This window comes from Phascolarctos cinereus, unplaced genomic scaffold, assembly GCF_003287225.1.
Source record: "Phascolarctos cinereus isolate Bilbo 61053 unplaced genomic scaffold, phaCin_HiC Scaffold_726;HRSCAF=1367, whole genome shotgun sequence".
NCBI lineage: Eukaryota > Metazoa > Chordata > Mammalia > Diprotodontia > Phascolarctidae > Phascolarctos > Phascolarctos cinereus.
In genome coordinates, this window is record NW_027556098.1 from 353896626 (window position 1) to 353923619 (window position 26994).

The 26994-nt window shown below is 37.9% G+C and overlaps 1 protein-coding gene across 1 annotated transcript in view; it reads left to right on the top strand.

The window, feature by feature from the left end:
- DNHD1 (dynein heavy chain domain 1) overlaps window positions 1-26994 on the top strand; it is a 150888-nt gene that overhangs the window by 73485 nt on the left and 50409 nt on the right. The window contains 8 exon segments of the mRNA XM_078146212.1: window positions 1528-1685; window positions 2007-2132; window positions 2338-2614; window positions 2802-2929; window positions 3168-3366; window positions 3697-3791; window positions 5477-5690; window positions 18256-18381. Coding sequence (XP_078002338.1) covers window positions 1528-1685; window positions 2007-2132; window positions 2338-2614; window positions 2802-2929; window positions 3168-3366; window positions 3697-3791; window positions 5477-5690; window positions 18256-18381 — 1323 coding nt within the window.

Consider the following 26994-nt stretch of genomic DNA (forward strand, 5'->3'; position numbering starts at 1 on the left):
CTCTATTTCTAATAGGAGCCAAACTTAGGGTTTCTAGTAGAGTAGGACCCTGCTTTTCCAGGTGCTGAAGTTCCTCTCTCCCACAGGGGTGATAAACAGCCCTTTCCAGAGTCATACTGCTACCTTGTGGTTTAGGTTCTCCATCCCCCTGTCTGATCAGTGTGGTATCAGTTGATCAGTGTCTTTTGGTACAACATTATCTGTATGGTTAATTGAAACAGTAGCAGAAGCAGCAATACCTTTCAGACTATAGTGAAAAGTAGAGAAGCATAAATCCGAAAAACCAGCTGAGTGTTCAACTCTGGAAAGTCCACATAGTGCCAAGTTAACTCCACCTGTTGAGCTAGTTTCTTCCCTTTTCTACTATTTTCCCCAGAGATCTTTAGAAAATGTCCCAGAAGCCATGGCTTGTAGATTCTGTGGAAGCATCTTTCATCTCCATGATCATAGCAACATAGGTTTCCATACTCCCTGCCTCCTGGGGTTGTTGTGAGGAAAGCATTTTGCAAATCTTATGATTCTCTATAAATGTAAGTTATCGTGATCATGGACACTTCTAATGACCTTTCCATGATGTGTTTTGATTGAATTTCTCTTTTCTCCTTGCCCTTCTAAACTTTAGATAATATACTCTTATAGATAGAATTGTGTAGAGAAATGGGCTAGAAGAGGAAAAGGAATGTGTTAGGAAAAAGAATCTGGAGACAGGAATGGCAACAGTAAAAAGAGGACTGCTTTCTGGGGCTAAATTTTCAGTGATCTCTGAACCCAAAGAGCCAGCTCCAGGTTAGTAATGAGGTCAGGAAGGTCTATCCTTCAACTTGTGGTTTAAGGGCATTTTAATAAAGAGTGCAAGATGAAATGCCCTCTGAACTCACACTAAAAAGACCTCATGTCCTGGGAAGCCGACAGAGGGTCAGTGAAACCTGAGACCCAGAGCTAGATCCTTGGCATCTTTTACAACTTCCCGTAGATTCTGGGATTCAGTTGGCAGCTCAGTGGTTGGGTCCTACTGCTGCTACCCCATAGGAAGGTGTGTCAATGTCCTTACTAAGACCTGGAGGCTTCAGTCTCCTTTACTTGGCTATAGCCTCAGGAACATAAGTGTTTCTCATTTAGCAAGGTGCTGATAGTTACACAGTTATAGACCAGGGTTCAGAGGCTAACAAATGTCCTCTTTTGGTGTGAGGAGTACTTAGGCACTAACATTATCCAAGTTGAAAACCACTGAGTGGAGGAGCCAGCATGCAAAATCTAGCTCTCTGTGTCTGGCTTTACCAACGACCATTTGGTTCTACATTCCTCTCCTCATCTGCTTAAGTCCAGGCTATTCATAGCTAATTCACCTCCAAAGTCCTAAGTTCCCCTCAATATTTTTCTGCTCCTTTTCCCACCTTTCCCTTCCATCTATCCTCTCCTCCACTTTTCCTCAACTTCTCTACTTCTCCCATCCACCCCACCATTCTTTCCCTAAATAACTCATTTCTCTGAGACCTGCCGCTTTCCAGCCTGATTTTTTTTCTCCAGTGACACAGTTGGCTGATGTCAAGAAGGACATCCTGGCTCATTTGAAGAGTGTGAGATACAGTCAAAGTCAAGAACTCATAAAAGAACTCTCAGAGTTTATACAAGTCCTCCAAAACATCAGTGCTGACATCCAAACCATTTCCAAGTGTTCTCAGAAGGTGGGCATATGGGGATATGATTCATAACCCAAGGACCTTCCAGGTTAGTGAGAAAGGCTCTGTCCCTGGCTAAATGGAACCTTGCTTCGATAGTGGTGTCCTTGAATAAGGCGAGCTCTTCATTTGGTGGTGGAGATATAGATCCTGTTCCTCACCCTCCTATGAGACTGTTCCCTGGGTTGGGGTCTAGAAGGTACTACTCTGTAGCAGTTAGGAAAACAGGTAGGGAGTTCCTACTGAAGAAGAGGAACAGAGGAGGGGAGGGTGGGGTGTTGGAGCTGGTTGGAGAGGGCATAGGTCCTGATACTGAGTTGCCTGCAGCTGACAGAGGCCAAAGACAAAAGTGAAGACCTAGAAGAACGAGTAGAATATGTGCGTGCTCTCAATAACCTTGTCCGATCCTACTTTGGCAAATTAACCTATGAGGATGAGGCACTGGAGATTGCGGTGAGAAACATGCTGGGCAAGGACTCTTCCCAGAGCTTGTCCCCTCCATTCCTTAGAGAAACATGGGATAGAATATGGGTTCCTCAGTGTCCTCTCTTCCCCCTCATCCATCTCCCCCCCCTCCCCATTTTTTCCTTTCCCCTTCCCTACCTTGTCTCCCGTCAGGGCTCCCTGTGCCTCACTTCCTCCTGTTCTGGGCTTGTAGCTGCTAGATGTGTGGGACACCTTCCTCTTTGAGCGGATTCAGGCCTCTGAGTTCCTACTCAGCAAGCAGAGCACCTTGGTGCCCCAGCTTAAGGAGATGATAGCAGCTACCCTGGAAGAAATGGAAGACCTGAGCATACAGGCTGTCTCAGGCCCCTTCATGGACCCCACTCAGGAGCAGCGCAGTACTGAGCGCCAGCTTCTCAACATGGAGCGTACATATGTCTCTATTTCTGCCCGCCTTGCCGAGCTGCACCATGCCTATGTCATCCTAAGTGGTACAGAGTCCATTCCTTTTACTGTAATTCCTCTCTCTCTCTCTCTCTCTCTCTCTCTCTCTCTGTCTTTGTCTGTCTGTCTGCCTGCCTGTCTGTCTGTCACACACACACACACACACACACACACACACACACACCCCTTCCCTGGGGAGAGTCAGGAGCCCAGAAGTACTTTCTTCCACTGCAGGGGATGAGAAGCCAGTGCCAGTGCCTCAGAGAGGGCTCCAACCTATTTTACTTCAACAGCGTGTCTGGCGTCTCTTTTGTCTGGTCAGTGAGCAAATTGGTGAATGGAAGTGTCTGGCTTTTAGTAAGGTATGGGTAGTTTTCATTCTTGAATGTTCTGTTTTCCACCCCTCCCCTGATTCAGTCTCCATCCATGTCCTCAACCAACCCCATCCACTCATAGTACAATTCTCACCATTGCCCTGCCCCTGTCCCTGCCCCTGCCCTGGCCCAACTCCTGTTTCAGCCCAGACAATGGGTGATTGATTGATTTATTAGTAGTCAAGGTCTGGTGGGACCTGCTGACACGACACATCATCCTCCTTAGTTCAGCACCTCTTTCGCCTGGGAAAAGACAGATCACTGGTTGACAGAGGCAGCCAAGCTAAGCAGGTTATTCATGGTGGCTAATCCTATAATACAAGCCTGTATGCACCTGCTGGAGGAATTTCGGAGCTATTTGCCAGTGCTGTCTATGTTGGACAACCCCCAATTGCAAGGCAGTGGCTGGCAGGCCATTTTTCGAGGTGCGACAGAGGGTCAGGGGATGGAGGCACAGTGATGTCCTGGTCGCCTGCTCAGTTTTCTTTCAATTCTAGGGTTTGAGCCCTTTCCTTCTCCTCTGGTTTACTTTTCTCATTGCCCACTGGATATAGTGCCCTTTCTTTCCCCTATTATATCCTAAGGTATTCCCCCTCCTTCTTCAAGTTTATATCTCTACCCACATCCCCTCTGCCTGGTAGATGGGGCATCCCTCAAAGATCAGCTTTCCTCATGTTTCCTCCCTGTAGGAGAGAGCTGAGCAGGCTAGGGCCTGGGTGGTAGCTCTGACCTGCTCTTCTCCTTTCTGTCTGTAGCCATGGGGGCAGGCTGTCCTGAAAACATTGAACTTGTGACCTTGGGCCAGCTGCTCTCCTACCCCCTGCTAGAGTACCGAAACCGAATCTCTCAGGTAGTACTGAGTTTAGGTTTGGAATAGAGATGGGGGTGGAGGTGGACAGTGCTTAGGCTGGAGAAAGTCAAAGCTAGCATGTGAAGTCTCCAAATGATTAAGTTCATAGAAAGCTCTATAAATATGAGTGCAGGGCAGGCTGCTGGGGCTTTCCTTTGAAGATGTGGGTAGGAAAAAAAGCAGTATATTAGGAGCCGAGCAAGATGGGCTTATTAAGAATAAGAATAAGAACACTAATCTCATGTCCTTTTCTGATAAGGTTATTAATTTGGTAGAACAGAGGAATGCCATAGTCCCAGTGTTTGTTAATTTCAGCAAAGCATTTATAAATTGTCACTTGCTATTAATTCATTTGGAAAAAAAATTAATTACAAGGCCTTCTGGTTATCCTTCTGGGATAAGATAGCAGAATAAGAGGTTGAAGACAACATAGTCAGATAGTGAGATGTAAGCTGGTTAAACAATTGCGTTCAAGGAATGTTGATTAATAGTGCAGTATCAACACAAATGAGATCTTCAGTGAGTCTACAGGAGACCTGTCCTTGGCCCTGTTCTGCTCCATATTATCAGTACTTAGATCCAGATAAAGAAGGCTTACTTATAAAAATTTAAAGATGACATAAAGCTGAGAGGATTTGGATGACAGAATAATAATGGTGATAAAAATGTTAGCTTTGTATTGCACCTCAATGTTTTTAAAAGACTTTCCCACTCATTATCTCATTTTATCCTCACAGTAGCCCATGTTGTCAGGGCAAGGATTATTATCTACATTTTGTAAAATAGGAGACAGATCTTCAAACAGGTGACTTATTCAAGGTCTTCTGACTTCTGGTGTCCTGTCCACCATTGGAATACTAATCTAAAAATATCTAGGCAAATTTTAGCAGGGATAAACATAAAGTTATATGTGTAGATTCAAAAAATTGTAGAAGTAAAAGATGGAGGTCATTTTCATATGAAAAGTAATGATATTTGCTTTGAATATGTTGAATTTCAGATGAATATGGGACATCTAGTAGGAGATATTGGACAAAAGCTCAGGAAACAGACTAGGGCTAGAGATAGATATACATATATAGATCTGTATATAGATATAGCTTACCAAAAAGTGTAATACAATCTTAGACTATGTTAATAGACATATAGTGTCCTAAGGGAATCCTTTGGTAATTTTGTCCTAATTAGACCACATTTGGAATACTGTATTCATTTCTTGGTATAACCTTTTAGGAGGCACATTGGCAAATTGAAGCATGTCCAAATGAGAGCAACTAGGAAGTTGAAGGGACATACAGGAAGTTCTGTTGAAAGAACTAGAGATGTTTGGCTTGAAGAAGAGAATATTTAGAGATGACAAACCAGGTCTTTTCAAATTTGTGAAAGATGTAATGGGGAATACAGGACAAATTTGTTCTGCATGTCCAGGACGACAGACCTAAGAGCAACAGGTGGAAGTTATAGTGATTCAAATTTCAGCTTCTTTAGGAAGAATTTCCCTGATAGTCAAGGCTGTCGTTGGAAAGGGCTGTTTTATAAAGTAATGAGCTTCCTGTTACCAGATATATCTAAGCAAAGCCTCAAATAACAACAGTCAGTATTGTACAGAAGAGTCCTTCATTGGGAATGAGATTGGGCTAGATGGATTTAAGACCGTTTTCAATACTGAGATCCTATGATTCCAGATCTGCCTGAGTGAGAATGAGTACTACCAAACTCAGGAGAGTCTACGGAAGCTGCAACAGACTTGGGAGAGGCGAAAACTCCGTCTTCTCAACTTTATCCTTTGTGTGCCCTATGAGCCTCCTTCCTTAGAGCACGCCAAGCAACAGCACAGCCGGGCCCAAGTTCAGCAGTTGGAGATGGTGGCCAAGGACAGCGGTACCTATATCTTGTCTGGTAATGCTTAGCATTCCCTAACCCTGCAGTTGTCCTGACCAGGACATAGTCTCAACTTTGTCACATCCTTTAACAGGGAGCTCATTACCTTATAAAGCAGTCCATTCCATGGATAGACAGCCGTAATTGTTAGGAAATTCTTCCTAAGAAGACTGAAATTTGCAACAGATAGATACATATCTATCTGTTGCTTCTAGTTTTTTTCCCTCCAGGAAAAACAGAACATATTTCCTTCTTGCTCGTTCTCTGTCATTCCTGCTGTGGCAATGCATGGGTCTTTTCTCCAAGATTCTAGGAAGTTCTGTTACAGGACCATGCCACGCATTTTTATTCTCCATTTTCTACATTAATTTCCACCTTCTAGACGTGTCTTTTAAAAATACGTTTGCTAATTATTTCCTTGTGCATGAACATCAATCTTGCTGGACAATTCCACCTTTTCTTCGCCCCCCTCCCCCCGCCACCTCCATTTTTATTTGAGTCTTCAGAATTTCATCTTTCTGAACTTCTCATGCCTTTTGGGTGGACTTTCCCAGTAGAATTTTAGATTATGGGATCCTATCTATCCTTTCTCTGAACTCTTTGAAATCTTCTGCCCCAAAATCTAGCCTGCCTTTCAGACTATACTCAGTTTTCCTTTCCCTCTAGAATATGAATTCTAGTATGAAATGGTAATTTCCATCTACTTCTCACTGATACTCCTTTCATCTCTACTTTAGCCAAAACTCTTCCTTTTTAGTTGGAATCAGGCCCAGAATGAGAGATTCCTTCATTGGTTCTCCCAACACTGGAAGGATAAAATTATCATTAAGGATAACTTCATTATCATGCATTAGTTTATATATATTAACTTCTGCTTTTGGCACAGAGATCTTTTGCAGATATCTGGGCAACTGAAGTTGCCCATCACTACTGTAATCATGCCACTGTTCCAGTTTTGTGAGCTCTTTTCCTAACTCCTCACCTCTTTCTCTTTTGTCTAGGCAGTCTCTAGTATATTCTAATAACAATGTTGCTTCTATTTCTGCTTCCATTTGGTATTGAAAGGGAAAAGATCAATAACCAATGCCTTGAGTGCTTTGCTTTATATTGCCTTGCTAATCTTTTATCAGCTATAATCACTAGGATAATTAATAATAATAATTAGAAGTGTAACTAAATCATTACAAAGTGTGTATCTTAAGCATGTGACCATAATAATCATGCCTGTATATTAATCTTTATATTAAAATGACAAAGGAAGAAATCCTCTTCACAGAGCTAATTGAGACATCATGGAAATAACAAAGTTAGGACATAGTGACCTACAAAATGCAATCTTGCATGAATCTGTTGCACCATAGATGAATCAAGAGACCTATAAATAACTGTGAATTTTGTATCTTGGGGTCTCAGATTGTACTGGGCAGACTGTAGATCCCACCTTTGTTTCTTTTAATAAAGGTTAGTTTCTTTGCCCAGAAAGGCTTCCCAGTTTCTTTTTAACAGTATTCATGTAAATACTCTCCACAGTTTGTTGCCCCTTGAGTTTTTGATTTCCTCATATGGACCTCTGTGTGTGTGTGCATGTGCGTGTGTGTGTGTGTGTGTGTGTATGTATGTGTGTGCATGTGTAAAAAAATCTCTCCTGTTCCAATTTCCTTTGCCTGTCCTGTTCCTATTGAATAATATATACCCATCAAGAAACAGATTCCAATCATAGGCTCCATCACACCAAGTTTCAGTGATATAGATGATATCAAATTTGCCTCATTCATTGATTCAAATAAGCATTTATTAAATGCTTACTTTGTGCCGGTAACTGTGTTGATTGGTTGTTGTTCTTTGCTCTCTAAGAGGACCAAAATGACATCACTATGTTGGTGTTAAGGTACAGTGTATCTGACTGGGGCTGATTAGACCAATACGACCTTGGAATGCTCTACCACAGGTTGGGCACAAATAGTCCATATGAACATTTGGGGTGGAGATGTTTCTAAATTTGCACATCTTGTGTTTCTTTTGAGCTACTGCAATTCTGCTTTGCTCATAGAGCACATATCTTCTTTGATGTGGGCACGCCATACTGGGTGATCCTTTGCCAGCATCTCCCATGTCATGCCATCAATTCCAAATTTCTTCAGAGAGACCTTGAGAGTATCGTTACATTATTTCTTCTGACCACCACATGAGTGCCTTCCTTGCCTGAGGTCTCCATAAATAGTCGTCTTGGAATACATATGTTTGGCATTTGAATGGTGTGGCCAACCCATTGCAGTTGCACTCTCTGCAGTAGAGTTTGAATGCTTGGCAGTTTATCTCAAAAAAGAAACTCAGTATGTGTTTCCTTCTCTTGCCTGGTGGTCTTCAGAATCTTCCTAAGACAATCCAATGGAAACAATTCAGTTTCCTGCCATGGTGCTGGTATACTGTCCAGGTTTCACAGGCATACAATAATGAAGTCAGCACAACGGCTCTGTAGATCTTCACTTTAGTAGGCAGTCTAATACCTCTTCTCTCCCACACTTTCCTTCAGAGCCTCCCAAACGCTGAGCTAGCCCAGGCAATGCATGCTTCAGCTTCTTTATCAATATGTACATCCCTGTAAAGTGTACTGCCAAGGTCAGTGAACTTATCCACAGTATTCAAAACTTCTCCATTTGCTATAACTTATGGTTCTACATATGAATGTTGTGCTGCTAGCTGGTGGAGAACCTCAGTTTTCTTGGCGTTAATTGTTAGCCAAAATTAGCACAAGCAGCAGATAATCAATCTGTACTTTGTTGCATCTCAGCTTCAGGGGCTGCATAAGTGCACAGTCATCTGCAAACAAAAAATTGTGCACCAACACTCCCTCTACTTTATTTTTGGCTTGTAGCCCTTTCAAGTTAAATAATTTACCATCAGTGTGGCAGCTGACCTTAATCCTGTTTTCGTCCTCATTGAAGGCATTAGCAACATTGCTAAAAACATCCTGCTAAAAAGTGTGGGAGCAAGCACACAGCCTTGCCTCACTCCATTGGTGACTGGAAAAGCACGAGAGCATTATCCATTATCTAGAACACAGGGAAGCATGCTGTCATGAAATTGATGTACAGTTCTCTGGGCAACCAAATTTTGACACATTTTTCCAACTGTACTAGGTTTTAGGGAGAGATCTAATGTCTAAGTTAGACATTATTCCAGCTCAGGATGCTCATAGTATAATAGAGGTCAAGGAAATCAATGAAAAAAAAAGTGAAGGAAGGTGGTCTAGCCATATCAGACCTCAAACTGTATTATAAAGTGTGGTAATTATCAAAACCATCTGGTACTGGCTAAGAAATAGTGGTGGATCAGTGGAAAAAATTAAGGAGTATACAATACACATGCACAAGTAGCCATAATACAAAATAATCCATAAGAAGAGTAATAGAGGTGCAAATTCTGTTCGGTTTGAAGAGGGCAAGATTATTTTAATTATTTTAAAGAGCGAGGGAGGGGAGGTAATCAGGGACTACTTAACATAGAAGGTAGCATTTGAGTTGGACTTTAAAACATAGGAATTTTGTACCTTTCAGCTATGTGACTAAATATCATTTGTGAAAGTTTAGCATAGAGATTACAAAATTTTGCTGTTATTATTGTTTGTTGACTATAAAAAATATTTTATTTGCTTCAATAAAATACTTCTTTGAAGTCCTTTAACTACATGTCAAAATCATACAAGATTCCTTGAAAGATGTAACAACAGAGACACTTTTGTTCTATAATTCTCATTATTAATAAAAAAAAAACCAGTGCATAAAATAGGAGAATGTATACTAAAAAAAGTGCTTATGACTGTCTTGCAAGATATTCATCACAGTCTAAAAGGAAGAGGGATTTTCTATAGGATAGGGGTTCCCAACTTTTTTGGTCTCTTTTTGCCCCTTAACTTTTAAAAAAAATTCCCCCAATTACACATTAAAACAATTTTTACATTTTTTATAAAATTTCAAGTTCCAAATTTTATCCCTCCCCCCCTCCCTGAGACAGTAAGCAATCCTTTATAGGTTATACCTGTGCAGTCATGTAAAACATTTTGATATTAGTCATTTTGTACAAGAAGACTTGAACAAAAAAAGAAAGAAAGAGAGGTGGAGAGAAAGAAGAAAGGAAGGAAGTGAAAACAGTATGTTTCAGTCTGTATTCAGACAATATCAGTTCTTTCTCTGGAGGCAGATAGCGTGTTTCATCATGAGTCCTTTGAGTTGTTTAAATGTCCTTTAAATGTTTAGTAGAATTCACTTGTGAATCTATCTGGCCCTGGGGATTTTTTCTTAGGAAGTTCCTTGATGGCCTGTTCAATTTCTTTTTCTAAGATGGGATTATTTAAGTATTCTATTTCTTCTGTTAATCTAGGTAATTTATATTTTTGTATATATTTATCCATTTCATTTAGATTGTCAAATTTATTGACATATAATTGGGAAAAATAACTCCTAATAATTTTTTAAAAAATTTCCTCTTTATTGATGGTGAATTCACTCTTTTCATTTTTGGTACTGGTGATTTGGTTTTCTTCTTTCCTTTTAAAAATCAGATTAACCAATGGTTTGTCTATTTTATTGTTTTTTCCCCAAAAAAACCAGCTTTTAGTTTTATTTATTAGTTTAGTGATTTTCTCAACTTTCAACTTTATTAATCTCTCCTTTGATTTTCAGGATTTACAATTTGTCGTTTAATTGGGGATTTTTTGTTAGTTATTTTTCTAGTTTTTTAAGTTCCGTGTCCAATTCATTGTTCTGCTTTTTCTCTGTTTTATTGATATTAGAGATAGAAATTTTCACCTAAGTACCTCCTTGGCTGCATCCCATACATCTTGGTATGTTGTCTCATTGCCATTCTCTTTAATGAAATTATCCATTGTTTCTATGATTTGTTCTTTGACCCACTTATTTTTTAAAATTAGATTATTTAGTTTTTACTTAATTTTAATCTTTATATTGATCATTATTGAATGTAATTTTTATTGCATTATGATTTGAAAAGGATAAATTTACTATTTCTGCTTTTCTGGATTTGGTTGTGAGGTTTTTATGCCCTAATACATGGTCAGTTTTTGTATAGGTGCCATGTACTTCTGAGAAAAAGGTATATTCCTTTCTATTCTCATTCAGTTTTTTTCCAGAGATCTATCATATCTAAATTTTCCAGAATTCTATTTACCTCCTTAACTTCTTTCTTGTTTATTTTTTGGTTAGTTTTAATCTAGTTCTAAGAAGGAAAAATTGAGATCTCCCACTAGTATAGTTTTATTATTTCCTCCTATAACTTCTTAAAAAATTTAGATGCTATGCCATTTCATGCATACATATTTAGTATTTATAATATTTCATTGTTTCTGGTACCTTTCAGTAAGATATAGTTTCCTTCTTTATCTTTTTTAATTAGATCCATTTTTGCTTTTGCTTTGTCTGAATCATGATTGCCATCCCTGCTTTTTTTTTGCTTCAGTTGAAGCATAATAGATTCTGCTGCAGCTTTTACTATTTACTTTTACTCTGTGTGCATCTCTGTGCTTCAGATGTGTTTTTATGAACAGCATATTGTAGGATTCTGGTTTTTAGTCCATTCTGCTTTCCAGTTCTGTTTTATGGGTGAGTTTATCCAATTCACATTTATGTTATAACTAACTGTATTTTCTTCTATCCTATTTTTCCCGTGTTTATCCTTTTCTCTTTCTTACCTTTACCCCGTCCCTCCTCACAAGTGTTTTATTTCTGACCACCACCTCCTCTAATCTGCCTTCCCTTCTATCATCCCCTCCTCTTTTCTCTTTCCCCTCTTTTTACTTCTTTTATAGGGTTTTTGCCATATAGATTTCTGCATCCAACTGACTATGTATGTTATTCCCTCTTTGAATCAACTCTTACGAGAGTAAGGTTCAAACTTTGCCAACCTCCCCCCACCTTTTCCCTTCCATTATAATAGCTCTTTCATGCCTCTTTTATGTGAGATAATTTACCCCATTCTGTTTCCCCACTCTTGTTCCCCCAGTGTAATCTTCTTTCTCACCCATTTTTTTGGTATCATCCCATCAAAGTCACCTTATATCCACACCCTCTGAAAATGTATACTCCTTAAGAGTTATAAATATTATCTTGCCAAAAAGGAATATAAACAGTTTAACCTTACTGCATCTCTTATATTTTCTCTTTCATGTTTCTTTTTTTTTTTAACCTCTTTAGGTTTTCCTTGAGTCTTTTATTTGAAGATCAGATTTTTTATTCAGCTCTGGTCTTTTAATTAGGAGTGCTTGAAAGTCGTCTCTTTCATTAAATATTCATTTTTTCCCTTGAAGGATTATACTCAGTTTTGCTGGGTAGGTGATTCTTGGTTATAATTCTAACTCCTTTGCCTTCCAGAATATCATATTCCAAGCCTTCTAGTTCTTTAATGTGGAAGCTGCCAAATCCTGTGTTATCCTGACTGTGGCTTTGTATTTGATTGAGAAAAAAACTGAGAATCTTGATTCATAGAGATAAGTTATAAATGGAATTAAAATTTTGTGAGTACTTTTAGTAAGAGTGGGATATGTTTCTCTACGGTACCCAAAAAAGGTTGTGACTTAATTGATTAAAAATCAATTCAGAACTTCTGGCGAAGTTTCATTCAATATAGAGTGAACAAAGAAAAGAAAACCCAGTGCACAGTTGAAGCTATGTGACATGTTAAAGGTTCTCCCCACAGTAGCCAAAAATTGACTTTTGGAAGCAGAAGCAGCTGCTATGCACTATAGAATCATGAGGAGGAATTATAAAGGCTTCCAGGTGAAAAGACATTTAATACTAGACAGAAGAAGATGACAGGTTCTGGCAGTGAGTTACTTCCTACTGGAGAAGGGATATAAAAACAATCATAAGTATGACTAATTTGAGAGGTATCCTGTTTTCTTAGAACCTATTATCTGGAATGGCTAGCCTCCTGAGACTTAACATCTGATGATTACCACCCTCTTCTGGTGATTCATGAATGGATCTTTGATTTAGAGTTAAAAATTACCTTAGAGGTCATCTAATAAACATATTTAGAATTCAGACCTTAGAAGTTATCTAATCAAACTCCTCGTTTTAAAGAAGAGGGAATTGAGGTTCAGAGAGGTTAGATGACTTTCCCAAGGCCATCTAGACAGTGACAGGGTTAGGATTCAGATCTGGGTCTTATGATTCCAAATTTAGTACTCCTTTAATTATACTATCATATTGCCAGATAGGATCTAAAAAATGTCTCCAGGGATTATAAATTTCTACACAGGAACCTAAAATAATAGATGGTGTTTTTATATTGCCATCATTTGAGTATATGAAGAAAAAGGAAGATATGGAAAATGAACAGCTTGCTAAGAAGATTATGCTCAAGAATAGAATTTGGATTTCTAAATGATGGCTTAAGATGAACTCTTGAATAAGGGAAGGAGTGTATGAGGGCTGAGATAATATAGTTGTCTGAAGACTTGCAGAATCAAAATAAATAAAGATGGCTTTAAACTGAAAGCAGAAGAGAAACTACCCAAATACCTAAACCACATACTGTGAACAGCAACAAGTATGATAAAGTATGAGAGCAGGAAGAATAGCAGTGGAAGTGTCCAGTAGAATGGAAGAAACAGTATCTAGAAAGAGGAGTGGTAATAATTATCATTGTCTTAGATGTTTCTACAAAGATTATGTGCAGAAATGTGCAGGATATGGCTAATAAAGTGAGTTTGAGATCTTAACACAAGATAATTGTGATCAAGAAAGTCTTAGGTATCATTAAAATGGGATATTTAGTCATCCCTAGAATATGGCAATGGAAGGCTATGCTTCATTCAAAAGGAGTAGAGTAAATAAAAGACATGGTGAAGTAAAATTGTTTATCAGCATAATAAACTATGTAGAAATCCATGAACTAGACCATGGAATAATAGTGAAAAGGATTTATATGTGGATCAAAGGAGAGGGATACGGAAGTGATATTCTGGTGAAATTATGATACAGGCCTTCTGGCCTGTAGAAAGTAAAACAAATAAATGGATGATAAGTTTCAAAAACACGTCCCAAGCTGACATGGAAGCAGAATATGGTAGTGATAGGACACTGTGTTTATCCTGGAATTTTATCTGCTAAAAATAAATCAGGCAAGAAAGTACTGATTTTAGCCATTCCACATCTCAAATTGTATTATAAAGCAGCAATCATCAAAACTGCTTGGTACTGGCAAAGAAACAGAGTGGTGGATCAGTGGAATAGGTTAAATATGCAAGACACAGTAGCCAATGACTATAGTAATCTATTATTTGATAAACCCAAAGACCCCAGCTTCTGGGATAAGAACCCACTCTTTCAAAAAAAACTGCTGGGAAAACTGGAAAAGAGTATGGCAGAAACTAGGCATTGATCAAAATCTCACACCATATACCAAAATAAAGTCAAAATGGGTTCATGATTTAGATAAAAAGGCTGATACTATAAGCAGACTGGAAGAGCAAGGAATAATTCACCTGTCAGATTTATGAAGAACAGAAGAATTCATGACCAAACAGGAGATAGAGAATATTACAAAAAGCAAAATGGATAACTTTGATTACATTAAATTGAAAAGTTTTTGCACAAAGCCAATGCAACTAAGATTAGAAGGAAGGTAGAAAATTGGGAAATAATTTTTACAACAGTCTCTCTGATAAGGGTCTCATTTCTAATGTATATAGAGAATTAAATCAAATTTATAAGAATATAAGTCATTCCCCAATTGATAAATGGTCAAAGGATATGAACAGGCAGTTCTCAGATGAAGAAATTAAAGCCATCTATAGTCATATGAAAAAATGCTCTAAATCATTATTGATTAGAGAAATGCAAATCAAAATAACTCTGAGGTACTACATCACACCTATCGGATTGGCCAAGATGACAAAACAAGAAAATGAGAAATGTTGGAGAAGATGTGGGAAAATTGGAACACTAATGCATTGTTGGTGGAGTTGTGAAATGATCCAACCATTTTGGAGAGCAATTTGGAACTATGCCCAAAGGACTATAAAAATGTACATACCCTTTGACCCAGCAATAGCACTTCTAGGGCTGTATCCCAAAGAGATCATACAAATGGGGAAAGGACCCACATATACAAAAATATTCATAGCAACTCTTTTTGTGGTGGCTAAGAATTGGAAATTGAGAGGATGCCCATCAATTGGGGAATGGCTGAGTAAGTTGTGGCACATGAATGTAATGGAATACTATTGTGCTATAAGAAATGATGAACAGGCTGACTTCAGAAAAACCTGGAAAGACATGTGTGGTCTGATGCAGAGTGAAGTGAGCAGAACCAAGAGAATGTTGTACACAATAACAGCCACATTGTGTGATGACTAATATTGATAAATTTAACGCTTCCCACCAATACAAGGATCTAAGACATCTCCAAAGGCCTCATGATGGAAAATGCTATCCACATCCAAAGAAAGAACTATGGAGTTTGAATACAGATCGAAACATACTATTTGCTATTGTTTTTTCTTCTGTTTTGTTTTGTTTCCTGTTTCTGGTGGTTCCTCCTATTGGCTCTAATTCTTACTTACAACATCACTAATATGAAAATATGTTTAATAGGAATGTATATGTATAGCCTATATCAGATTGTGTGCTATTTTGGGGAGGGTGGTGAGGAGGAAGGGGGAGAAAAATTTTAAACTCAAAAGCATATGGAAGTGATTGTTGATAAATCAAAACAAATTAATTTTAAAAAGAAATTATTGATTTACCTTGCTGATAATTTATCCTTCATAAAGTAGAGTAAGGAAACTGCTATTCTAGATCTGATTTTGTCAAAGTACTTTCCTTCAACTGCTTTTTCCTCAGCCACACATAGTATTGGAATCTGAAAAAGAACTAAGAAACTAAAGGAATATAACTAAGAAAAATATTTTAAAAAGTAGGAACTTGTTGCTAAAATAGATACCACCTTGAAAGTGACCAAGCTATCTCATGGTTCCTGACAGATGAGAAGAGAAACAACAGTTATAGTCTGATGTGTACACTACACTCTAGGATAGTTTAGAGAAAAGTTGGGTTGGATCCCATGGCATAAGATTCTGTAAGGGAAATGAGTTCAGAAGGATAGAACGCTGTCATCAATGCAATTCTGGTAACACAGATGGAATTTATGATAATGAGAAGAAAAGGGAGAATTAAAGAAACTTCTTAATTATGTAGATCTCTCCTGTGTCAACCCATTTATATAAGATAGACTTAAGGGCAGTCAACTGAGAATGAATACCAAACCGTTACACATTTCTATAAGGATGTCAGGAACAATAAATTCCATTATCTGGATTCATGCGCCTTTGCTTGGATCAAGCTCCACTTTGTACTCGTGAATGTTGTGTGCAGGCCCTGACTAATCTTGAGTGTGGTGGCCAAGACTAGGCCACTCTTTAAGGTGTTCCAACTGTGCTGCAGTGCTGGGCTGTGCATAAGGCTTTCCCTCCATAAGGAGTTCTTGGGATTGTCCTTTATGTTAGGCTCTTCCCAGGGCCCTTTCCCCCATGCCACTGGACTAGAAGTTACCTCAGGACTGGGCCTACTTCTTGCCACAGGGCTCCCTGGCCACCTACCACCTTATATTTCACTGTTGCCCTCCCTTCTTGGTGTTGGGCAAAAGCGGCTAATCATGTGCTAGGTTCTTCCCAGGGCTTTCTTCTTGCCTCAGGGTTCTGGGCTGCCCTGTTTTGGGCTCTGCTGAGGCTCATCCTTACTACCGCTGAGTTCTGGGGTTGTACCTACGCTGGGCTCCCGCCAAAGGGTTTCCAGGGCTAACTTTTGTCTAGGGACATTGTTCTGCTAATGTGCTCAAGAGCTATCCCTTCCCTCATTGTAATCCTTGGGCTCCAGGTTTCTCTGTGCCATGCTTTCTACCCACCCCAGTGAGTCTGCAGGATTCCAGTGGTCCTTCTGTGTACCCCTGGCTTGTGTAGAAGAGCCTACAAGTGATTTCTCCCTATTTCTTTTAAAGCTAGTACATTGTAAAGCTTTACTGGGATGTTGGTAGGGGGTCTAGGCCCCTTTAGGTCCTGGCAAGTTTCCATCCTTCTACCATAAGTAATGTTCCTAAAGCACAAGTCAAACCATGTCACTTTCTAATTCAATAAGCTCCAGAACCTCTTCTGCTTCTAGGATAGAATATTCAACCTCCATAGTTGACATTTAAAGCCCTTCACAATCTAGTTTAAGCCTCTCTTTTCAGACTTATATTTCTCCCCTTCATGCATGTACTCTACAGTTCAACCAACTGATTTGCTGTTCTTCACACATATCATTTCCATCTCCTGTTTCCATTCTCTTGCACAGGCTATCCCTCGTGTTTGGTTTGTCTTTTTTCACCTTTTGGCTCATGAAAGTATCATTAACCATTTATGTCTCAGATTGTTTCTATGAGTGAGAGAAAGCAAGTGAAAGATGAAATGACTGAGGAAATAAAGGTTCGATCTTCTGTGCATATTGATTTATTAAGCAATGCATGGCATTGCCGCAGCTTAGGCTTAGACCCCAAATACAGGGGGAGATAGACTTTTTTATACGTTAAAAACTATCAGATGAGACCAATTAATTAAAAGGAAACAATGCAACATTAGGTAATCTGATTTCAAATGAAAGATTAGGGACTGTCCAAATTGGGAGGGGGAAAATGAACAGGTGCAATTATCTGAAATCAGAAAAGGAGGTGTCCCTTTGGGATTCTCCCTAAATGTCTGTAAACAATCAAAGGGACATGGAAACAATAACTGATGGATCAGTACAGGGCCAGTTTTCAGATAAGATATATGGGTTGCTTGAGATGTACAATTGTAAGAAAACTCTGCATCAGTCTTTGGGTATGACTAAGTTCTGGTCAGCATAACCTAAGTCCTTACTTAAGGATCTCTAAGCAGTAGGTAGAGGTGATCCAGTTTCCCACGCACAAAGGCCTAGGTTCAAACAGTACAAGCTGTGCAGTTCTCACAATTGAATAGTTTTCTCATAAGATAGAATTCGGACTAGACTCATAATTGAACAGAAAAGGAACTGAGCCATCTCCCCTCCAGGACTGAGTCACAAGATGGAGTTAATGTGGTTAACTCATTCCCACAATTAATCACTTGCTGTCCTAATCCCCTCAATTCCATCAGTTATAGCCCAGCACTTGAAACTCTTTTTTTTCCGTCAGTCACACACATCATTGAAACTTGAAAAAGACTGAAGAAACTTAGGGAATACAAATTTAAAAAAAATGTAAAAATAATAGAGAGTAGATTTTATGGAATATGAGGCCCCAAAGGTTCTCAGTTTCCCATCCTTCCATCCACTTCATCAAAAACCTAGCCACAGATGGTATAATTGATACTGCTCCTGGGTGAGGGTGAATTTTCTATGCACTTGAGATCTGGGTTTCCTTTCCAAACCCATTCTTCATCCCCACTTTCCAGTAGCCCAACGTCTCCCATATTCCTCCAGAGGACAAGTTAGAGGAAGGGGTGGCTCTGAGGAGAATGGGGACCTTAACTGTCCTTTGCCCAAACTTCTGTACCTTATTTTATTTCTAGATATCAGTAGCCTGCAAGATGGAATTCAAGAAAACTTGCAGATACTACTCAAAATCTTGAACTCCCATTATGCTGCGAATATCCAGAATCAAGCCCAGGAATGGGTGGCCATCTTTCGGGGCCTACGTGAGTACTGAGGGGTCCACAAGGAGGGAGGGGCATTAAGAGGTCTAAGGGAATGAAAAGGGGTATGTGTGTGTGTGTGTATGTGTGTGTGTGTGCGTGCTCGTGTAAGGGGATTGGGGGTAAGATGAGAGAGTAAGAGCCCTTGAGGGAAGGAGGAGGATGTAAGGGAGTAAGAGGCCTAGAAAGATATCTGAGGCTGTGAGAGATGAGGTTCTGTGGACACAGCTCCCATGTTACAGACCCCAGGGACTGATCTATCAGCTTCAGTTTTTGGTTCCATCAACCATTAAAGAGAAGGGTATGTCTTATTTTCATCACTACTGCCAAATGAAAGGAAAGAAGGGTATATGGTAAGGAAAAACCTGGATAAGAAGTTGGTTTCAGAGAAGGGGATTTTGCTTTCTGAGTCAATGTAAAAGACAGAATAATGGGCTCTTGGCCAGAGCTTAAGTACATTAGAGGAGGACCAGAAAGAATGTATTTGTCTAGAAACTATCTGCCTAATCAAGAGGGCTTTAAGCTTTAAAAATGGAAGGGAGATGGGAGGAAAATACTCAGATGTAGCAGATAAACTAGATTCCACAAAGAGCAGCAGTTGTGACATAATAATAACTAATATATATACATACACATATATACCTATATAGTACATAGATAGTATATGTAACTTACTATGTGCCCAACACGGTGCTAAACACTTTACAAATATTATCTCATATGATCCTCATAATAACCCAGGTGCTAGTATTACCCCCATTTTATAGTTGAGAAAATTGAGGCAATTAGAGGTTAAGTGACTTGCCCAGGGCCCTGCAGTTAGTAAGTGTCTGAGGTTAGATTTGAACTCAGGTCTTCTTGACTCTATCCACTGCACCAGGTAGAGGACATGAAAAGAAAAACCAGAAGCAAAAATATTCACAGAAAGCAATGATGGGGAATAGGGGCAGAAATGGTATCCATGGACTCAGCTATATAAAAATCTATATAAAAATGAAGAGAGTATGAGTAATAAGCAGGATGAGTTAGAGCTCTTGACATAAGATTAATACCTTGGTAGTAAATGTGCCCCTTTAGTTAATACCCTGAAATTTGGTGGGATGCTTATCATGACGAGAATAACAGTGGAAAAATATACCTTTGTTTAGCAGGATTGGATCAAGATAGGGTCGGATAGGGGTGGCATTTCATGTCATAAAACTATTTACTGGTAAGGAAATCTACAAACCAGAGTGAAAAAAACATAAATGAGAACATTTGGGTGATAGTCAAAGGATGGAAGAAACAGATAATATTTTGGTGAGGATTCTGTTACCAAGGCCAAAGTAGGTATGTCTGTCTGAATGCATGAAGGGTCCCTAACGTAAACCATGAAGTTGGCACAGAGACCAGATATAGTTTAGTGTTGGGGGAATTGTCTGATAAAGTTTTGACTTGGCGATTTCTTCTTTCAGAGGTAGAATAGATAACAAGAAGAGATATTATTCACTGCCTGATTCTGAAAAGTGACAAATTGGTTGGTGAAACAGAAAGAATAAGAACTTCAGAGGGAAGTGACTATGCAATCTATGTTTGTGATGGGAAATTCCAGTCAGTCTGAAATGAACTCTAGATCTTGGAGAGATTTTACCAAGTTAATTAAAAAGATAGTTATGTCACAACACAGTATTCTACAGGTAAAATCAAATCAAGAAGAATAGGCCAGGGACAGCTAGGTGGCGCAGTGGATAGAGCTTGGGCCTTGGAGTCAGGAAGACCTGAGTTCAAATCTGGTCTCAGACACATAACACTTATTAGATGTGTGACCCTGGGCAAGTCACTTAACCTTGAATGCCTCACCAAAAAGCAAAAAGAAGAAGAAGAAGAAGAAGAAGAAGAAGAAGAGGAAGAAGAAGAAGAAGAAGCCATTGATGATATAATTCTGATGACAATGTAACCTAAACTCTGGTCGAAAGCAGATTTCTAAAATAAGGACCACATGCATAGTACTGGAGATATTGCAAGTTCAGTTCTAGACCACTGCAATAAAGAAACTATTGCAATAAAGTGAGTCACAAATTTTTTGGTTTCCTAGTGCATATAAAAGTTATGTTTACATTATACTGTAGCCAATTAAGTGTGCAATAGTATTATGTCTAATAAAACAATGTAGATACTTAATTTAAAAACATTTTATTGCTAAAAAATGCTAACCATCATCTGAGCCTTCAGCAAGTTGTAATCTTTTTGCTGGTGGAGGGTCTTGCCTCAGTGTTGATGGCTGCTGACTGATCAGAGTAGTGGTTGCTGAAAACTGAGGTGGTTGTGGCAATTTCTTAAAATAAGACAACAATGAAATTTGAGGCAAACGATTGACTCTTCCTTTCATGCAAGGTTTCCCTGTAGCGTATGATGCTTTTTGATAGCATTTTACCCATAATAGAACTTCTTTCAAAATTGGAGTCAGTCTTCTCAAACTCTGAGGCTGCTTTATCAACTAAATTTATGTAATATTCTTCAATTCTTGTTGTGACTCAGGGAATAGGGAGGCCCAAGGACAGCGAGAAAGACAAGGGAATGGCTGCTCAGTGGAGCAGTCAGAACACAAATATTTATTAAATTTGCTATTTTATATGTGGGCATGGTTCATGGTGCCCCAAAACAATTATAATAGTAATATCAAAGATCACTGATCACAAATTACCATAACAGATAAGCTAATAATGAACAAGTTTGAAATATTGTGAAAATTACCAAAATGTGACAGAAATGCAGTATGAGCACATGTGGTTGGAAAAATGGTTCCAATAGACTTGCTCCACAAGAGTTGCTATAAATGTTCAATTTGTAAAAGAAACAGCAGCAGCAGCAACAACAACAACAACAACAACAAACCCTGTAATATCTGGAAAGTGTGATAAAACAAAGCTCAATAAAACAAGGTGTGCTTGAATTCTGCACTTAAAAGGATAGTCATGAAAGGGCTTGTGCTTATACTCCCAGTTACGGTGCACAACTTTCTAACAACTCAGCACTAGGGGAAAATCCCTCCTAAGTGGCTTTCATTGTGCCCTTATGCTGCAAATAAAGGGACACCCAGCAACATAAGGATGGAGTTGACTACAGGTGTTTGTGAGAAATAACATTAAATCTAGTAAATGTATTCTATAATAGAATAAATTTAAGAAAAACACAAATGGAAGTAAGACTGGGGCAATATAGGGCCTGCCACTTCCTCTTGACTGGCTTATTTCTCTCAAATGTGTACCTGTGACAAAATACACACGGTCACACCCATCTCTCATGGTCTTACAGAAGGCAGCTGGTAGAGTAGTACATACAGTGCTGGGTCTGGAGTTAACAAATTCTGAGTTCAAATCTGACCTCTGACACTTAACAGTGTGACCTTGGGCAAGTCGCTTAACCTCTGTTAACCTCAGTTTCTTCAACTGTAAAAAGAGAATAATAATAGTACCTACCTTCCAGTGTGGTTGTGAAGATAAAATGAGAGAATATTTGTAAAGTGCTTGGCACTTAGCTCATTACCTTCCTATTAAAATAAGGAACTGTAAAAAATTTGGTGGACACCACCTGCTGCCTCTGTCACACTGTACCTAGTTGACAACAGCAACCTCTTCTTTTTCTCATTCTCCTTAAGGCTCCCACTCATTGTGAAAATCTTTCCCTTCCTGCCCTCTGAGGGTGGGCTGATCTCAAGTGAATTTTTTCTCTTCTCATACTGAGAATTACAAATCCCTAAAGATCTGTTCACTGGTCTACTGGGGAATGGCTATTAGTCTATATATCTATATCTATATATGTATGTACATATGTATACTATGTGTATATATATGTTTGTGTGTGTGTATGTAGTTTGTTTATCTTAGATACAAACCCTAAAGAAATTTGATACAAAGATTTTTTTTTCCCATTCAATTACTTCCCTTCTTATCATAGGTACATCAATTTTGTTTGTTCAGAAGCTTTTCATTTTCATGTAATCAGTTGTCTATTTTATCTTTTCTAATTGCCTCTATCCCTTATTTGGTTAAGAATATATCTTATAGGCAGTTTAGTAATTTTTGGGACATAATTCCATGTTGTTCTCCAAAATGATTGGATCAGTTCACAATTCCACCAACAGTGAATTAGTGTTCCAGTTTTTCCACATCTCCTCCAACATTTGTCGCCTTCCCCCTTCAATAATTTTAGGCAGTCTGATAGATGTAAAATTATATCTCAAGGTTGTTTTAATTTGCATTTTTCTAATCAGTCATGATTTAGACTGAGCATATTTTCATGTTACTATAAATTGTTTTGATTTCTTTATTGGTAAACTACCTGTAACTATCAATACCACTACAAGGTCTATTTCCAAAGATGATAAAGGAAAAAGGAAAAGAACCTATATGTTCTAAAATATTTATAGCAGTTCTCTTTATGGTGGCAAAGAACTGGAAGTTGTGGGGATGCCTGTCAATTGAGGAACGGCTGAACGACTTGTGGTATGTGATTGTAATGGAATACTACTATGCTGTAAGAAACGATGAGTTCATTGATTTTAGAAAATTATGGATAGGCTTACATGAAATAATGAAGAACAAAATGAGCAAAACCAAGAGAACATTTGCATACAGTAACAGCAATATTGTTTTAAGAACAACTTTGAGGGGCAGCTAGGTGGCGCAGTGGATAGAGCACCGGCCCTAGATTCAGGAGGACCTGAGTTCAAATCCAGACTCAGACACATAACACTTGCAAGTTACTTAACTCCATTGCCTAACCAAAATAAAATTAAAAATGAAATTAAAAAAAAAAACAACTTTGAGCGACTAAATCATTTTGACTATTATAAATGCCCAAATTAACTATAAAGGACCTGTAAAGGAAGATGCTATCTGCATCCAGAGAAAGAATTGATAAATAGAAGTATATATAGAATAATTTATATATAGTATATATATTTATATAAATGGGAAACATATTACACACATATTTGTGTCTAATGGTAGCCACCTGGGGGGGGAGAAGAAAAAAGGAAAAAAGAAAAATTTATATAGTAACTTCATTATATGTTTAAAAGAAATAGCAAGTTGTACATAATAGATTTGTGGTTTTATGTGTACTCATCTTTTTTTTATTCTACCATGTTCATAAATTAAAAATAAAATAAAAATTTAGAAAAAGAATACATCTTATAACTGTGGTTGTGAGAAGTTTATGATCTGCTTCTCTTCTAATTTTTTAATAGTATGATCTTTAATATTAAGGTAACTTATTAATTTACAGCCTATTGTGGAATATGGTACAATGTCTAACCTTAATATCTGCTTTCCAGTTTTCCAGGCAGTTTTTTTTTGGTTTGTTTTGTTTTGCAAGGCACTTGGGGTTAAGTCACTTTCCCAGAGTCACACAGCTAGTGAATGTTATGTGTCTGAGGATGGATTTGAACTTAGGTCCTCCTGACTCCAGGGCTGGTGCTCTATCCTCTATACCACCTAGCTGCCCCTCCAGGAAGTTTTTATAAAATAGGAAGTTCTTTCCTAAGTAATTTATGTTTTCTGGTTTATTGAACGCTGGGTTATTGAGTTCCTTAGTAAATTGTATATCTAAAACCTACAGCCAGCATTATATATAGTGAAGAAACACTGGAGGCCTTTCAAGAAAGATCAAAGGTTAAGAATGATCGCTACCATCACTATTATTTGATATAATCCTAGAAATGCTATGTATAGGAATAAGCCAAGAAAAGAAATCAAGAGAATAAGCATATTCAAAGAGAGAAACAAAATAATCACCTTTTAAAGATGTTCTGATGGTTTAAAGAATCTTATTCAATTGAAATTAATTGACACAATTTTTTAAACATAGAGTCTAAAACAAATAACATAAATCTTTAGCATTTCTGAATACAAACAAAGCCCTTCAAATAGAAATTTAATTCAAAATAATTATAGAATATATAAAATATTGAGGAGTCTGTGTACCAAGACACACACAGGAACTACTTCAATGAAGCTATAAAAGACTCTACTGAATTACAGACCTAAATAATTGGTGAAAAATTAACTCTTTATGATTAGGTCATACCAATATAATGAAAAGTGATCATGCAACCTAAATGAATGTACTTATTTGGTATCATACCAACCAAATCCTTACCTTGAATTAATTTACAAATTAATATTACTTAGAAAAAAATTTTTTAATTCATCTGGAAGGAAAAAAGGTCAAGAACCCGAAGAGAAATAATTTTTTAAAGTATGAAGGAAAGGGATTTAGCAATATTAGAACTCAGACTATACTACATAGGAGTAATCATCAAACATTTTGGCCGGTTAAAAAACAGAAAAGTTGATCATTGAAACAGATTAAGGATAAAGATAAGATATAATTATCTTAAATATAAGATAAAAATAAACAAATGATAGTATTATTAATAAACCGAAAGACCCCTACCTACTGGGTCAGGATTTGCTTTTTGACGAAAACTCCTGGAAAACTGGAAAGCAATCAGATATTACTAGTTATGTGACCTGAGGCAAGTAACTTAAACTTTGCCTGTCTGAGTTTCCTCATATGTAAAATGGGGATAAGATCACACCTACTTCCCACTGTTGTTGTGAAGATAAAATGAGATTATATTTGTGAAGTACTCTGTAAACCTTAAAATGCTACATAAAATGATATTATTATTATTAATTGTTATAATTTCTCATCGTCACTGTCACCATTATTATTATTGTTACCACAATAAGCTCCAAATGAGTAGATGATATAGATATAAAAGGTCACATAATAAATTACAGCAGCAAGGAAGAAGATAGCTTTTTTCTCAACTATGGATGTGGGAAGAGTTCATGGGCAAGCAAGGGATAGAGAGGATCCTAGAAAATGAAATTAACAGTTTTGATTACATGTAACTTAAAAGTTTTTGCATAAACAAAACCAATTCAGTTAAAATCAGGAAACAGGAAATTATTTTTTAAAGAATCTTTGCAGCAAATTTCTGTAATAAATGTCTGGATATAGATATAGAAATAACAAATTCAAATTTGTAAGAACAAATGCCATCCCCCAGTAAATAAATGGGTCGAAATAAAAACAGGTGAGGTTCCCCCTGATTTTTTTAAATTCAATTTTATTTTTAGGTCTGTGTTCTTTCCCTCCCACTTGCCCTTTTCCTCTCCACCAAGAAAGCAAGAAAAACAAAACCCTTTACAAACAAGGAAAACAAATATGCTCAGTGGCCATGTTAAAAAAAAAAGTCTCAATCTGAACTCTGAGTCCACCACATCTTCATCCGGAAGTGAATAACATGTTTCATCCTAAGGCTCCAGGAAATGTAGTTGGTTGTTGCATTGATCAGAATTCCTAAGTCTTTCCAGGTTGTTTGTCTTTACAATTTTGTTGTTATTGAATACATTATTCTCCCGGTTTTGCTCATTTCACTTTGTATCAGTTCATACGTGTCTTTCTAGGTTTCTCCAAAACCAACACCTTCATCATTTCTTAAATCACAACAGCATTCCATCTCATTCATATGCTATAACCTGTTCAGCTATTCCCCAGTTGATGGAACACCCTGTCAGTTTTCAGTGCTTTGCTACCACAAAAAGAGCTGCTATATTTTGTGTATTAGTTCTTTTTCCTCTTTAATCTTTTTGGGGTATAAAACCAGCAGTGGTATTGCTAGGTACTACATAAAGACAGGGAGTTTTTAAAGGAAGAAATCCAAACTGTTAACCATATGAAAAAGATAGTCCAAATTACTAAGAATTAGAGGAATGCAAATTAAAGCAGCTCTAAAGTTTTAACTATAAGTTGAGTTCAAATCTTGCCTTAGACAATTTCTAGCTGTGTGACCCTGCACAAGTTGCTTAACCTCTCTCTGCCTCGGTTTTCTCATCTTTAAAATGAGGATAATAAAAGCACCTACCTCATAGGGTTGTTGTGAGGCTCAAATAAGTTAATGTATATAAAACACTATATAAATGCTTACTATTATTATTATACATCTAGAAAGAGGCATCTAGTTGATGAAGGAGGTCATTTCTGCCACATCAGGTTCATTTGAAGGAACTGAGTATGTTGTTAAGCATAACATGTTAAGCATGTTGAAGAGAAGACTTAAGGGGAGCACAATTGCCTTCAAATACTTGAAATACCATCATATGGAGAACAGAATTAGCCCTTCTGGTCCCAGAGGGCATAAGTTGGAGCAACTTGGGAAAGCGGCAGAAAGGCAGATTTAGGCCTCCCAAAATAAATATTTTAATTATTGCTATAACAGGGTTGAAAAGATGGGCAAAATGTTCCTTCCTGATTCCAGTTAAAAAGGGCTTTCTTTTTTTTTTTTTTAATTTGGCTAGACAATGGGGTTAAGTGACTTGCCCAGGGTCTCACAGCTAGTAAGTGTTATGTGTCTGAGGCTGGATTTGAACTCAGGTCCTCCTGAATCCAGGGCCAGTGCTCTATCCACTGTACCACCTAGCTGCCCCTAAAGGGCTTTCTAAAAGTGAGATAGGGATATTTGTATCAGGACGTAGTGAATTCATCATTCTATGGTCTTTTATTCAGAGGCAGGCTACTTATTAGGCTTCATGCTATGGTTAGGAGTGGAATTACGTGACCAAT